This window comes from Poecilia latipinna, unplaced genomic scaffold (genome assembly GCF_001443285.1).
Source record: "Poecilia latipinna isolate Pla-1442-1.1 unplaced genomic scaffold, P_latipinna-1.0 Scaffold2315, whole genome shotgun sequence".
Taxonomy (NCBI): Eukaryota; Metazoa; Chordata; class Actinopteri; order Cyprinodontiformes; family Poeciliidae; genus Poecilia; species Poecilia latipinna.
The window spans coordinates 42,801-55,553 of NW_015114931.1; the positions used below are offsets into that span (position 1 = coordinate 42,801).

Consider the following 12,753-nt stretch of genomic DNA (forward strand, 5'->3'; position numbering starts at 1 on the left):
AGTTGGCAGAGATAACCAGGTTTGTCTGTGTTCCATAAGCAGCCAGGAGAAGCCAGATGCTGATCCCCCGGGAGGCTAAAAATACCTTCTCACTGTGGAAATCTGCAAATTCGATGTAGCTTGACAGCTTTGGATGTCTTAAAACCGCAACATAGCCACGTCCGTGCCAAATTTTCCAACTTTTTAAATAAGAGCTTTTTTCGAAGCGCGACACCTACTGCGACATGCGCATGGCGAGAATTGATAAACTGCGCAGCACATCTCAGTTTGTTTACACATTTGTTGCAGCTCATGTGATTGCCTATTTTAAGTTATCTCATTTTCTGTGGATAAAATATAACTTCCAGCCAGTTGTTGCATGACTTCTAAAAGACTAGACTAGTGTGTGTGTGTGTGTGTGTGTGTGTGTGTGTGTGTGTGTGTTTTCTTTACTTAACTGTGTGTAGGTAAGATATTTCAAAGGGTTGGGGGAAAAAGGAACAGAGAGATTTGCAGAAGTAAAGCAGCAAAACAACCTGCCTGCAGCTGCTTTTCGACAATAACATGCCGTGCTGGTCTGTGTTCGACAAATCCTGGGCTTTGTTGCACACGGCGAGATAATGTAATTTCCCTGATTTAATTATGTATAGGTGAAAATTCCTACTCTGTCTTATCTGCACACATTTAGCTTTAGTCATTTGGTGTTAGACCATGTGATTCGAACCTTCCAGTGCATGAAAACACATGGAAAAGCTTCGCTATGTGCACAAGTGGAGACGAAAGCAATGCAAAAGTTACTGTGTGCTTTACATACTTATTTAACATATGTTGTCCATCTATCACATTTTGAGAAGCTCTCTAATATTTATACAAACAGTATTATATTTTAAATCATAAACATTTAAATCCTACTAGGTTTTCTCATTGGTCTTCAAAGCAGATAAACTTTTTCAAACATAAAAGTCTTTTTAGTCACATCCACTGAAACAGGAAGTAACTACCGTCCTTATATGGACGGCAACTTTGCATCCATAATGACCTTCTGTAGTCCTGTCACTAGCTGCGTTTCTGTTGACCATACAATTGCGCAATTTGACATTTTGAAAATAAATCCACTTAATGGAAACATAGCAATTTTGAAAAAGCTGTCGTTTTTTTGATAAAAGTTTTGGCGCCAGGATGAGGTTGTTTTCTTGACCGTATCAATTTTTTTTTCTTTCAAAACTGCAATGGAAATCACTTGTTCACATCATATGATCAACAATTGGTTGTTGCCTCTCGCCGAAGCCATGGAGAAGAAGAAAACAAGAAGTTGGAGAATGATGGCGTGACATTTTTCTTAATGACTTATCACATGAACAAACTTATTAATGTGTGGTTTTGGTTGTGTTTCTTATTTAATGGAAATTGTGAAATTGGGTTTTTTCGACATTAGCGGAATATTGAAAATCTTTTGTGCACATTTGTAATGGAAACACAACTTCTGGCTCTGGCTGTAGACAGAGAACCAATCATATTGGTGAAAGAAAAAGATCCTATTAAGAACAATATTCAGATTTTTGGTGCATTCTAGACAACATCAAACAGAATGTGACGGATTCATCTGCAAAGAGCAGCTATGCAGAACCTGTGGGTGAGTTTGGTGGCAGTAGGCACAAGTGGGGTTTCTCCTCCAGCTCTTCTTCAACAATAATGAAACAGTCGCATTCGTACAGCCTGGTAAAATCCAAACCCATGTTCTACGCTTTGCTTCATCCAGATGGTCTGGACCTTTAGCTATTGAGAAGCGATTGCTTGTTGGAGGCGTGGACTCTGACATTTTAAGCCGTTGGATCTGATTTCACCCAGTTGATAATGTTTGGCCACAATGTTTGTAATGTGCCAGTTTGATGAAGCTGACCGGAAGTTGTGCGCGCTCACGGCCATAACCTCTTTGCCAACAATAAAATGTTGACAAAACTACAACCATAGCTAGAGTACAATTCTAAAGAAGCACAGAAAATCAACATCGTTCAAAACTTGTTCTTCTGTTTGCTGATTGGCCCAATTGAAACCCTGTCAGAGGAATTCAGCTAAATGGGTAAAAATCCCAGGTGGAAAACTGAAGGGAGATGAGAATCAAGCAGAGTTGCTTTAGAAGACAGTAGCCAGGCTACTGTTCTCTCAACTTCGAGAGTTGAGGACACCAATGAAGGAGAAATGTTTGGTTTTAGATGCTATCTGAGTATTGAGAGTAGTTATACTTGAAAATATTGTTACTCAAGCAGAAGTCAAATGTGCAGCACAGTAAAACTACTGGAGTCCTAGGAGTACGTTTATTTTCAAAAAATGACTCAAATAAATGTAACTAGTTTTCTGCGATATTAGTGATGTACTACAGTGACTGGTGCATCACTGTAGTGGAATTAAATCCTCATGAATAAAACACTAGCTTTAAGACTTGACAAACCATGGCTCCCTTATATAAAGTGTGCATATGTTTTCTTACATTTCTACTATATATTTATTGATTTCGTACATGGAAAAGAATATAACTGTGGTGAGATACAGTCCTGAATAAACATAAAACAGAAAACTTGTAAAACTGATAACATGCAAAACATGTAGATATTATGATGAGGCTCCATAAACATGATCTTCAACGCTCTCTCTCTCATGTGGCACCAAATGGAGAAAAAAAGTGTTCTGTTGTGATGTTGCGACATCACTGAAAGCTTAATTACAGAGTAATAGTTTCCTTCAATAATTAGGTTTCCTTTTTGACTTTAATAAATTATTATCAATTTAATGTCAGGACAGATAAGCCGCTGTCTCTAACAACAGCATCAGAGTTCAGTTTCTTTAGCTGTGACATATCTTTTACAGTGTCGAATATCATAACCTTTTGAAATGGCATTAATTAAAACTCAACTTTGGTTTATTTTTATTTTAATTAGAACTGAGCAAGTGTGACAGAAATGCTGCATGCACAAAATGTAAATGCACATACAAAGTCATTGAAGCACTGAACAGAAAAAAAAAAGAAAAACAACTCTTAGCAGCCAGAAATTGTATTCAAAAGAGCTTTAAGAAAAGATCAGTGGGGCGTTTCTATCTTCTGAAATGCGCTTTTACTCGTTTCTATAAAAGAACAATATGTGGATGTGAACATGACGATAAGGTGGAGGCTGAGAGAGCGCAGCCGGAATCGGACAACGGGACTGAAGTGCTTGCAGGTTTGTTGTGCGCGGATGTAATTATACGAGGGGCTCGGACGTTTCTCAGCAATGAAAAGCTACGCAGAGGAGGCTGTACCAGATTTCATTCTGTTCCGTCATTGCATATTATTTTACTGGGACGCACGGGGAAACAAGTGGACGTTTTCACATACACGCGCTCTGACACATAGTCTAGACTCGTCGAGTTTCAAAATTGCCTGCATGGCAAACGGCCTACATCCCCGTTTCAAGCTGCTCAACAAAGAAAGCAATTAGTGAGATTATTTGCATGTCTCAAGTAAGAACAGGTACAGACCTGAACACCCTCCACATCCAAGCAGCTCCAATATGCATTTATGTTAGCCGATTTGTGTTTCTTAAAAAAAGGTTGTATATCTACGGCACATTCATATTGAGAAACCGCAGGTGAAGACAGACAATTTATCTTTTTTTTTTTTTTTTTTCAATTCCCGTGCTCACAATTAAATGTATTTTTCTTTAGTTATCTTGGAGATGGAAGATTTCACTTGGAGTCGATCATGATCGCAAACCCAGACATTCCTGCCTACAGGTAATATGAAAGAACACAGTAGAGAAATGTTTACGTATGTAATGTTTTCTTTCCTGGAATGTCAGTATATAACTTTTATTTTAAAAAATACAGTATAATACAAGATGGGTAACCTGTGAAAAACATCTGCTTCCTCTCTGTGGCCCTGCTGCTGTTCGGAGAAAGACACCACTTCCTCTCAGACTCAACCAATCAGAGCCAGGAGGAGGGTCTGATTGGCTGTTTCCAGCACTGTCAATCATTCTTGTGTACACACCGCAGATTGCCAGTTTGCTGCAGTTGCTAACTTACCATTATGGGAACACTGTTTATCCTCTGTCAACGGTGGCTGTGCTAATTAGCCTTTCTTTTCATTATCTTTAAAAACGGCTTTCCTTTTTCATGCCATCATTTCAGATGAGGGACTGATCAGAGCTCCAAAGCTGGGGGTATTGTTTTGTAGCTGCTTTAACATTTTTTTCCCACTATCTTGTCCCTGCCATCTCTGCCATTTTTCTCTATCAAACCTCTGAGCCAGAACAGAACAGCTGTATTTATACTGAGATTGAATTACACACAGATGGTCTCCTTTTACTAATTAGGTGAATTAAAGCTACTGGCAGTTTAGTTGTATTCGATTAAAGAGTGCTGAAAACAGACGGGTAAGATAAGTCTTTAGATTTTCATTTGTAAAAAAAAAAAAAAAAAAATGATATATATAATCTGAAGAATTTAGATGTTTGAATCAAAGAAAATACTTCTTGTTCTGTTTTCCAATATCTTCTAAGTCAGCAAATCATTAATATTACTGTGCCTTGAAAAAAGTGCTAAATAATTTTGCTCTAAATAATACACTTGAAGCAAACTTGTTTGAGTTTAAATCCAAACTCAGTTGTTATACATCCATACACTGCAGCTAAGATCACAGGTCTCCCCCTCATAAACAAGATTCTAATCTCAAGTGTAGCAGAGAAAAAGAGATTAAAAGCTCTGAAATACCCCCATTTCCCTAAGATACTGCAGCTCCTGTCATACTTGATGGCTTTTCATGATTAAACTTCCCTTCTTTTTGTGTATTTCCGTCCTCGAGATAGATATCCGAACAACAGCTGGTAATGGGAGTGTTAAAACTTCCCATGTTTATGCCTACGCACACCTCCTAAAACATCTGTGTGCCATAGAGATTCTCTGTCTCTGTGCCTGTTTGTAGATATGACCCCTACAGCAAGGTGTTCTCCAGGGAGTACTATAATCACAAGGCCATGCGCGCCACCAGGCTGCAGGCCATCGACCAGGCTCGGCTGGCCCAGAGATGGGGTCTGATCTTGGGCACACTGGGCCGACAGGGCAGTCCCAAAGTCCTGCAGGTGAGTTTGCATCCTCGTTTCAGCAGTCTGCTTGTCCTGAGGCCTCTTGTGCAATCCCTGGTAATACTTTGCAAAGTACGTTTTTTTTTTTTTGTTGTTGTTTTTTTCTTTAGGCAGGTGTTTCTGTGGCATGTAATGCTATTTGGACAGGCAGCATTCTGTGTGGCTACTTGTTATTTTGGGATGCAGATCCGTATCTTTTGATGGTACTCTAGGTCTCGGGTTGTTTCAGTTGAAGCGGATTTTTTACGGTGGCCCTGAAGTTGAATAATTCACTAAACACAACTACAAATTTAAAAAATACAAGAACATATTCAAAAACATGACATTAATTAAGCACAACTACAAATCATGAAACCACAATGACATCAGCTAAAAACAACTACTAATCAAAAAAGCACATTAAGCACAACTACAAATCAAGAAAATTACTAATTCGGTTTGATTTTGTGAATTATTGAAGTAGTTTGCACTTCAGGGCCACTGTAGATTTTAGAAAGAAGGAAATGATCAATCAGAGTAGCTAGACATTTAAAATATTTATAGAAGATATTCATTTTAAAATCTACCACTAAACCTTCTGTGTCACAGTATAAGTTGACTTTATCTTGAATGCTAGATGTAAAAAGCTTCTTACCAGATCACCTACCTTTCTCAAAGCTAATGCACCAGTGTGAAGCTTGTACTTCAGGTTTACTTAAATCCACATTTGAAATATTAAGCCAGCATTTATGTAAAAATGTCAACAGGAAACCAGACAGATAATTTTCTTTTGTAGAGGAGAGAGGATTTAAGAAGGCAGATTTTAATAATAATAATAAAAAAAAACCTCTTAGAGCTTTCCAGTAATGATCCGCTCAGATTAAGAAGTGTGGTGTCAGATAACCTCACAAGTAAAAGAACAGGACTAACTCTGATAAGAGCGCAGTCATTGAAATGTCTCATAATCCTCCCAGGGAGGGTGGCTATCAGCATTGCTTTTTACCTTTATCTCACTTAAAGAGCATTTGTGGGATTTTTTTTTCTCTCCCTCCGTCTGGTTGCCTCCTGCTCTCATAACAACTCAGCCAACTGCCCACATCTCTAAAGGCAGACTCAGCAGGGAAGTGGAGTTTCTAAACTCAAATAACAGTTTAATTTATTGATACATGTATCCTGTTGGAAAGGTTATAATATATATGGGATGTCATATAACTCCCCTTTATAGCCCAAAATGAACCCAGTCTTATCCGGGTCCGCTACTTTCTAGAGGTAGGTGTTGGTCTGGCCCAGAATAAAATAAAATTCATGCAATGCTCCATAGTTTGGCTGAATCACTCCAAAACAATGCCAAAGGAGTATCAGTATTTAGTTGGAGGCAAGGTGACATAACACCATGTCTGGGAGAGAGGAGTCAGTGTAACAATAGGATATGACTTTTTTTTTTTCCTTTTAAACAGGCTGAAAGGGAACAATAGCCGGCGTTTTAATCTGTCTTTAGCATCTTCTGCTAATAATTAGCACAATAATAAAATCTAGAATTTTAATCCTTCCTTTAGTAGGGTTTTAAAAAGGGTTATTAAATCTCCCTTTGGGATCAATAAAGTATTTTTGAATTTGAATTGAATTTGAATATTCCTTGAGGGATATACATCAAAAGCTCAAAGTACTATATATCAGGGCAACTTTGTTGTCCTTCATTCAGCCTTCCTGTTATCTGCTGAAAGTCTTGGTACATTTTCACACCTGTTGGTCCGATAGACTCGGTTCGATTAGAGACCAAAATTGCAACATTTGTTGCAGTTTTAGCTGCTGTGATTTGCTTTAACACTGCAGTGTCAAACGAACCAAACCCCTAGAAAAACCTATTACCCTCTAAGAACCACTGAAGGGAACAACAAAGAAGACATGAGCACAACTTCCTTCTTCATAAAACGTAAAGAAAAATTGAGTGTCGTCAAATTTTAGCGAATGCACATGTATTTTAGGATTTCTCTTTTGCCTTTGCTAAAAGACCATAAGCCATAAGTTCAAGCTATTGCTCGACTCACTTTACCAAGCGTGCCCTGCGCTATAGACCACTTCCTGCTTTTGAAGTGATCTCTGGTCCACTTGGCTGTCGCATATATATTTGAACAGCACCAGAATCCACTTCAACCGAACAGAGATCCAGGTTTGTACATGGACCAGAGTTTTCTTTTTTTGGTTTGACTTCACATTCTGACGTTCTCAAACATACAAGACTTTCTAGATATGCTTCAACATGTCGTACAAAACACATTTTCCTTTTAAAAAAACTTAATCTTTGTGCTGCTTATGACTTTAATTTTAAACACCTCATACTAAATATACTCATCGATATGCTCATTAGATATACAATACTAAATATATCATCTTCCTTCAAGTGTTTGTCCTTCTGTAACTGTTTCCATACTGAGCGGTGTTTCTGTTGCCGGAAACCTCCTAGCAACATATTTGTTTGTTCACTGATTGGAAAAAGATGATATTAGTAAGTTTCTGTCTAACCAGACACAGATCAGGTTAGAAGAAGCTGTAAAATGTTTGATTCCAGTCACCAGATGATTTGTCTAATTTCCAGACTTTTTCTGCATTTCTATCTAAATGAATAACAACTGCTAACAATTCAGATTATGCTACATGTTTCTCATAGCTAATAAGGTAGCATTTATGTGTAATTGCTTTGCTAAAGTGTGTCATTAGTGTTGCCTTGAGATGTATTTTGCTTGATGATCAGTTCTTTAATCTTCTGGGTGGTCTTGGAGAGCAGCGGAATTGACGTTTTCAGTTTCTGGTCTAAATTCAAATTTTAAACCATTAATGTCTGCTGAGGGCCTCTGCCAACAGGTTCCAATTGAAATAATTACCAAAAATGATGCCTTCTGTCCACCAAATGGCTGTGGAGGTGATGGTGCGACAATAAAATACTTTGAATGTCACTCTGCCTTGATAGCAATTCTAATTTTTTTGTGGTTGTTGGTGAATGAAGGACTTTGAAAACAGCTCAATCTGTTGGATGGACGTTGTTCAGTGAGAGGAATAAAACATCAAATCGGTAACCTCAAAACGACATCTTTTCTTTTGATGTCAATTCTCAGGATCAAACTGAAGGGGATGAGTGTGAAGTGATTGCAGGAGTCAACGGTTCACTGCCTCTCTGTGGCATTTTGACCAGAGATTTCTAAAAGAAGACTTGAAAAGTCACAGTGACAGAAATTCATGTAGAACTTGAGCGTACCTGGGTAATTTTACAGAGAAGAATGGTTGTCTTTTCCCCATTCTTATCGTGCATTTGCTAGTTTGCAGACACGAGGAAGCCAATAGAATCAAATGTGAAATCTGAAATCTCAATTAAGTCATCTTCTTTCAGAGATTATTAAAGCCAAACCTGTGGACAAGCCAGCAGGGAGCTAAAAAGGCGCCATCAGTGAAAGTAGATGCACTGCTCTTGAAATGCATCACTTTTTACTGAGGTTTCACAGTCGAGAAGAGAAATGTAAAGAGTGGATTAAAGGTGTAGGAGAGGTAACGCTGAGGTTATAGAACTGTGAAGCAACAGCCATATTTATCACCGCTCTCAACATAAGGTGTCAGCCAAAATCCTACTTAGGGCCAGGATTTACTGTCTCTCTGACAGGCACAGGCAACCTTAAGCAGTTAGAAGAGAAAGAGTATAAAGAGTTTGTTCAACTTCATTGTGAGCCCCGGCGTAAAGTTGCAGTTTACTGGCAGTAACAACATTCCAACCAATAAGTGAAGATGTATCCATAATTGAATTGCTCAGACTGCACATCAGTATACCTCAGGGACAAAGAAATAGTAAAGCTGCCTGGAATACATTTAGATCATCTCAACTAATTTGGGTGACTTCAACTTGAGCATAAGTCTACATTTGAACAACATATGTACAATCTGTACCTCTACTACAGCTGAATGGAAACATAACTTGTAATTAGGTGCCCTCAGTTATAACACGGTCACAGTCATACAGTTACCTCACATTTGAAGAAGAAAAAACTGTAGAGTGGTGAGTCCAGCTGGGAAGTTTTTTTATGAACTTTGTGGAGCCTACTGTAGAGCCTAACTAGAGGTGGGATGTAACTTTAATTGAACTAATTGCAGGGTCTTTAATTAACTAGTTGAAATTAATCGCGTTTTAATTGAAAGCCATGTATCGACAAAAAAAAATTCCATTTTAATAAACATTTTTGCTGCTAAATTATTGATGCATAGACAAATGAGCCCAATAACAAAGACATTTGTTTTTACTCTGTTACTTTGGTTATTCAACCATCAGATTGGTGCAAAGTGCCATTATACCCATTCAGCTTTCAAGTGTTTCAGGAACTCCTGATCAGTCATGTAACGTATTTAGAAATGTGGGCTGTGGACGCTGCTGACATTAGCCCTGGATGCGTCTGTGCTACCGCTACATGTTTAGAATCAAGATGCTTTTGGTAGACTTTAATAGTTTCACTGATAGGCTAACTCCTTTTAGCACAGCTTGGATACAACAATAATCTTTTCCAGCGTCCAGTCAAATTATTTTCTGAAACCAAAGTGAACCCCCAGTGGGCAGAGAGAAGCAGCTTTGTCATCCATCGTTGTTGTTTGTGGATGCTTGTGCGTCAGATTTACGGGTCTACCAGAAATACTTGGATACAAAGGTTCCGTCTTGGGACTTCTGTGTGCAAAGGGGGAAAAAAAAAAACTGTATTGTTCATACCAAGTAAAGTAAAACCATAAATTGCAAGTTAATTTACCTCAAAGTTAGGACAGGCAGTATCCAGAAGCTTCAAGCTGATTGGTCAAAACAAGAAAGGCTCACTAACATGTGACGTTTGTGTGTGTGTGTTTTGAGCATGGCAGTGGGATGACTGAATAGAAACTGACAATATTTGTTACTCTATTAAAACTCTGTTGTTAAAAGCTTATTGCCTATTCAACCAGCATAACGGTTAAACATCTGAGTGGCTCTAAAAGTTAACACACAAAAACTTCCTCAAAGTGGCCCCAAATTACATGATTTAACTCAATTTTCTGAAGATTTTCCATGAGGGTTTCCCTCTGGTAGAGCTTAATGATTCCCCTCACCCTATTCCAATTGACCCCCAATACCCTGAAACAAAAAAAAAGGTTATAAATTGGTATATATTTTTTTTTATTTCCCTTTTTTGTTTTTCCGTAGAACCTGGAGTCAAAGCTCGAATCTCTGGGCAAGTCCTTCACTCGAGTGCTGCTCTCTGAGGTCTTCCCCAGCAAGCTGGATCTGATTCCAGACGTAGATGCGTAAGTATTATTATTTACAGATAAACACTGTATAATTTATCTATTTAACATTTATCTTCCTTTGACAAAACTACTAATCTTTTTTGATCGCTCATTCATTAAATTTAGCGACTTAATGAAATTTACGAATCAAACATCAAGCAACCTGCACACCAACACCTGATATGTTTCAGTTGTACCGTTTTTGCTGCATTCATATGGCTACCTAAACAAATTTGAGAGATGCGTTTCTGTAAAGTAGGCCCAAATCTGAAACATACTTGAACTCATTAATGAACCCATCAGTGGAGTGTACAGTACAGTACTCTGTTTCTGAGTAGGACTATTGAGCCGGAGCTGCTCATTGGTAGATAAAACAAAAAGGGGAATATGCCCTCCAGAAGCCAATATTTTATCCTCAGTTTTCGCTGCGTGAACGTAGAAAACAAATCAAGCGCATCATTTAGACTTCGACTGTTGCTGGTTTGAAGGCGAGGCTGCTGTATGTGAAGTGATTTTGATATATTTTCCAGAAGCCCCTGATGCCTTTGAGCCACATTGTATAAAAGCATGATTGTGCAAGGTTAAGTTATTTTTTCCCTTTTTTTTCCTTGTGCGGTGAAGAGGCAGTCACTTTATTATTGTCACTGGGCAGAGTTGAAAGCTGCTCATACTGTCTATTTTGTTGTGTTTTTTTTGTTGTTGTTGTTTTGTTTTTTAAGGCAAGGATCCCACAATTTCCTCTTATTTCAAAGTTGAAATGAATTTTTTTGTGTGTAGAAAAAATGCCTGCAAGGTCCAGACTAAAGGACATTATTCTCCCTGACAACATAAGCTTCGGATAATTTGTGTGAAATGTCTTGTTTGCCGTCCAGTCTTCGAGTCCTTTATTAAAATCCTTTTGAGTTGACAATTGACAAACAGCCATTTAATTGAGAGCCATTACGCTGGAGTTTAAATTGCAGATCTCCAACACTGAACACTTTCCTGTAGCTGAGCTAAAAAGATTATAAATACAATAGCAATAATGTCAGCCATGCCACAACGGCTCGCAGGGAAAGCATGCAGGTCCCTTCAATCAATATCCCAAAGGGTATAAGTTGTTTTTTTTAAAATACCGGAACTTGCTGTTTATTATCTGAAAACATATTTTTATACATTAAAACAGCAAAATTGTATATTAAACAAATGCTTGTAGGAACTAAATTAACTAATTAAAAAAAAACTAATTAAAGGTGAGCATTTATTGTATTGTTGATCATTTATCGTGATAAGAATTTTAGATTTATTGTTGTTGCGATAAATTCCAAGTAATGATGTCCTAGTTGTCGGGCTTGGATAGTTTTACTGTTTGGTCCACTGTTTGTTTAATGAAAGCATCATTGAAATAAAAAAATAAAAAATAAAAAAATAAATAAATAAAATAAAAATAAATAAAATTGGAATAACGGTCACAGTGCCCAGTTTAGTGATACAAATCACACTTCTTTATGTGACCAGTGTCCTAAAAAAGCGTATTACAAATAGGAATGGTTTTCAAGAGCAGTATTGATGTTTGCGGAGCTATAATTGCTGTGACACACAGTCCATACAGTTACCTAAAAGAGTTGTAATAAATAGTTTTTATTGTCACTCTTATCATTATATAGTTATTGTAATAGCATTGAAAATATCGTGATAAGATTGACCTCCTAGGTCAGGTGATCCTTTTACCAGTATGTAGCAGATTGCAGATATGCTTAGGGCAACATTTATTGTTTTTCTAAAATGTGATTATATTTAAATTTACTTCAATTTCAAATCAGAAAATCTGTCATTCTGAATCTGACCTCCTTACAAAGCTTCTATTTGTTGATTATGAAGAGAAAGGAATGGACCCGTCCCTCTCAAATGTTTGCTTTATTTCAAATTCCTTCCCACATTTGCCTCTTTGACATGAATAATTTATACGTCAACTAATTCCCCTACTGAGCTGGTGTGAAGAACAGCGAGTAGTCAATCAGCAACATTTCTGATGTATTCTGTAAGCATCATTGTGAGCATAATTGAGGAGTCAGCATAGTTTGCCAGCACACATTACAACACAGCTGACAAACACTGTTTTCAAGCGTATATGTTTATAAGCAACATTGGCATTCAGGTCTTGGTGAATTTCTGGCATAATTCATCGTGAATGTCTCACACATTGTCCTCAGCATTAGAACAGGGTGCATGTGGAGTAGATTTCTTCCATGAATAATTCACTAAAGAGTCTGCTTGAGCCACTTTTGCATTAATATAAGGGTGCAGAAATACATAGAGAAAGAAACATTTTCTTTTGATGCTCTGCATAGTCATCTAATGTCAATAGAGAAACTGACTCTCGGATCCTCCTGACATAACTTATTTGATCACA

At 37.7% G+C, this 12,753-nt stretch overlaps 1 protein-coding gene across 2 annotated transcripts in view; it reads left to right on the forward strand.

The window, feature by feature from the left end:
* dph1 (diphthamide biosynthesis 1) overlaps nt 1-12,753 on the forward strand; it is a 60,615-nt gene that overhangs the window by 33,807 nt on the left and 14,055 nt on the right. For both annotated transcript variants that reach the window (XM_015018733.1, XM_015018734.1), the window contains 3 exons: nt 3,679-3,747; nt 4,937-5,093; nt 10,279-10,379. In XM_015018733.1, coding sequence (XP_014874219.1) covers nt 3,679-3,747; nt 4,937-5,093; nt 10,279-10,379 — 327 coding nt within the window. The remainder of the gene's footprint in view (nt 1-3,678; nt 3,748-4,936; nt 5,094-10,278; nt 10,380-12,753) is intronic.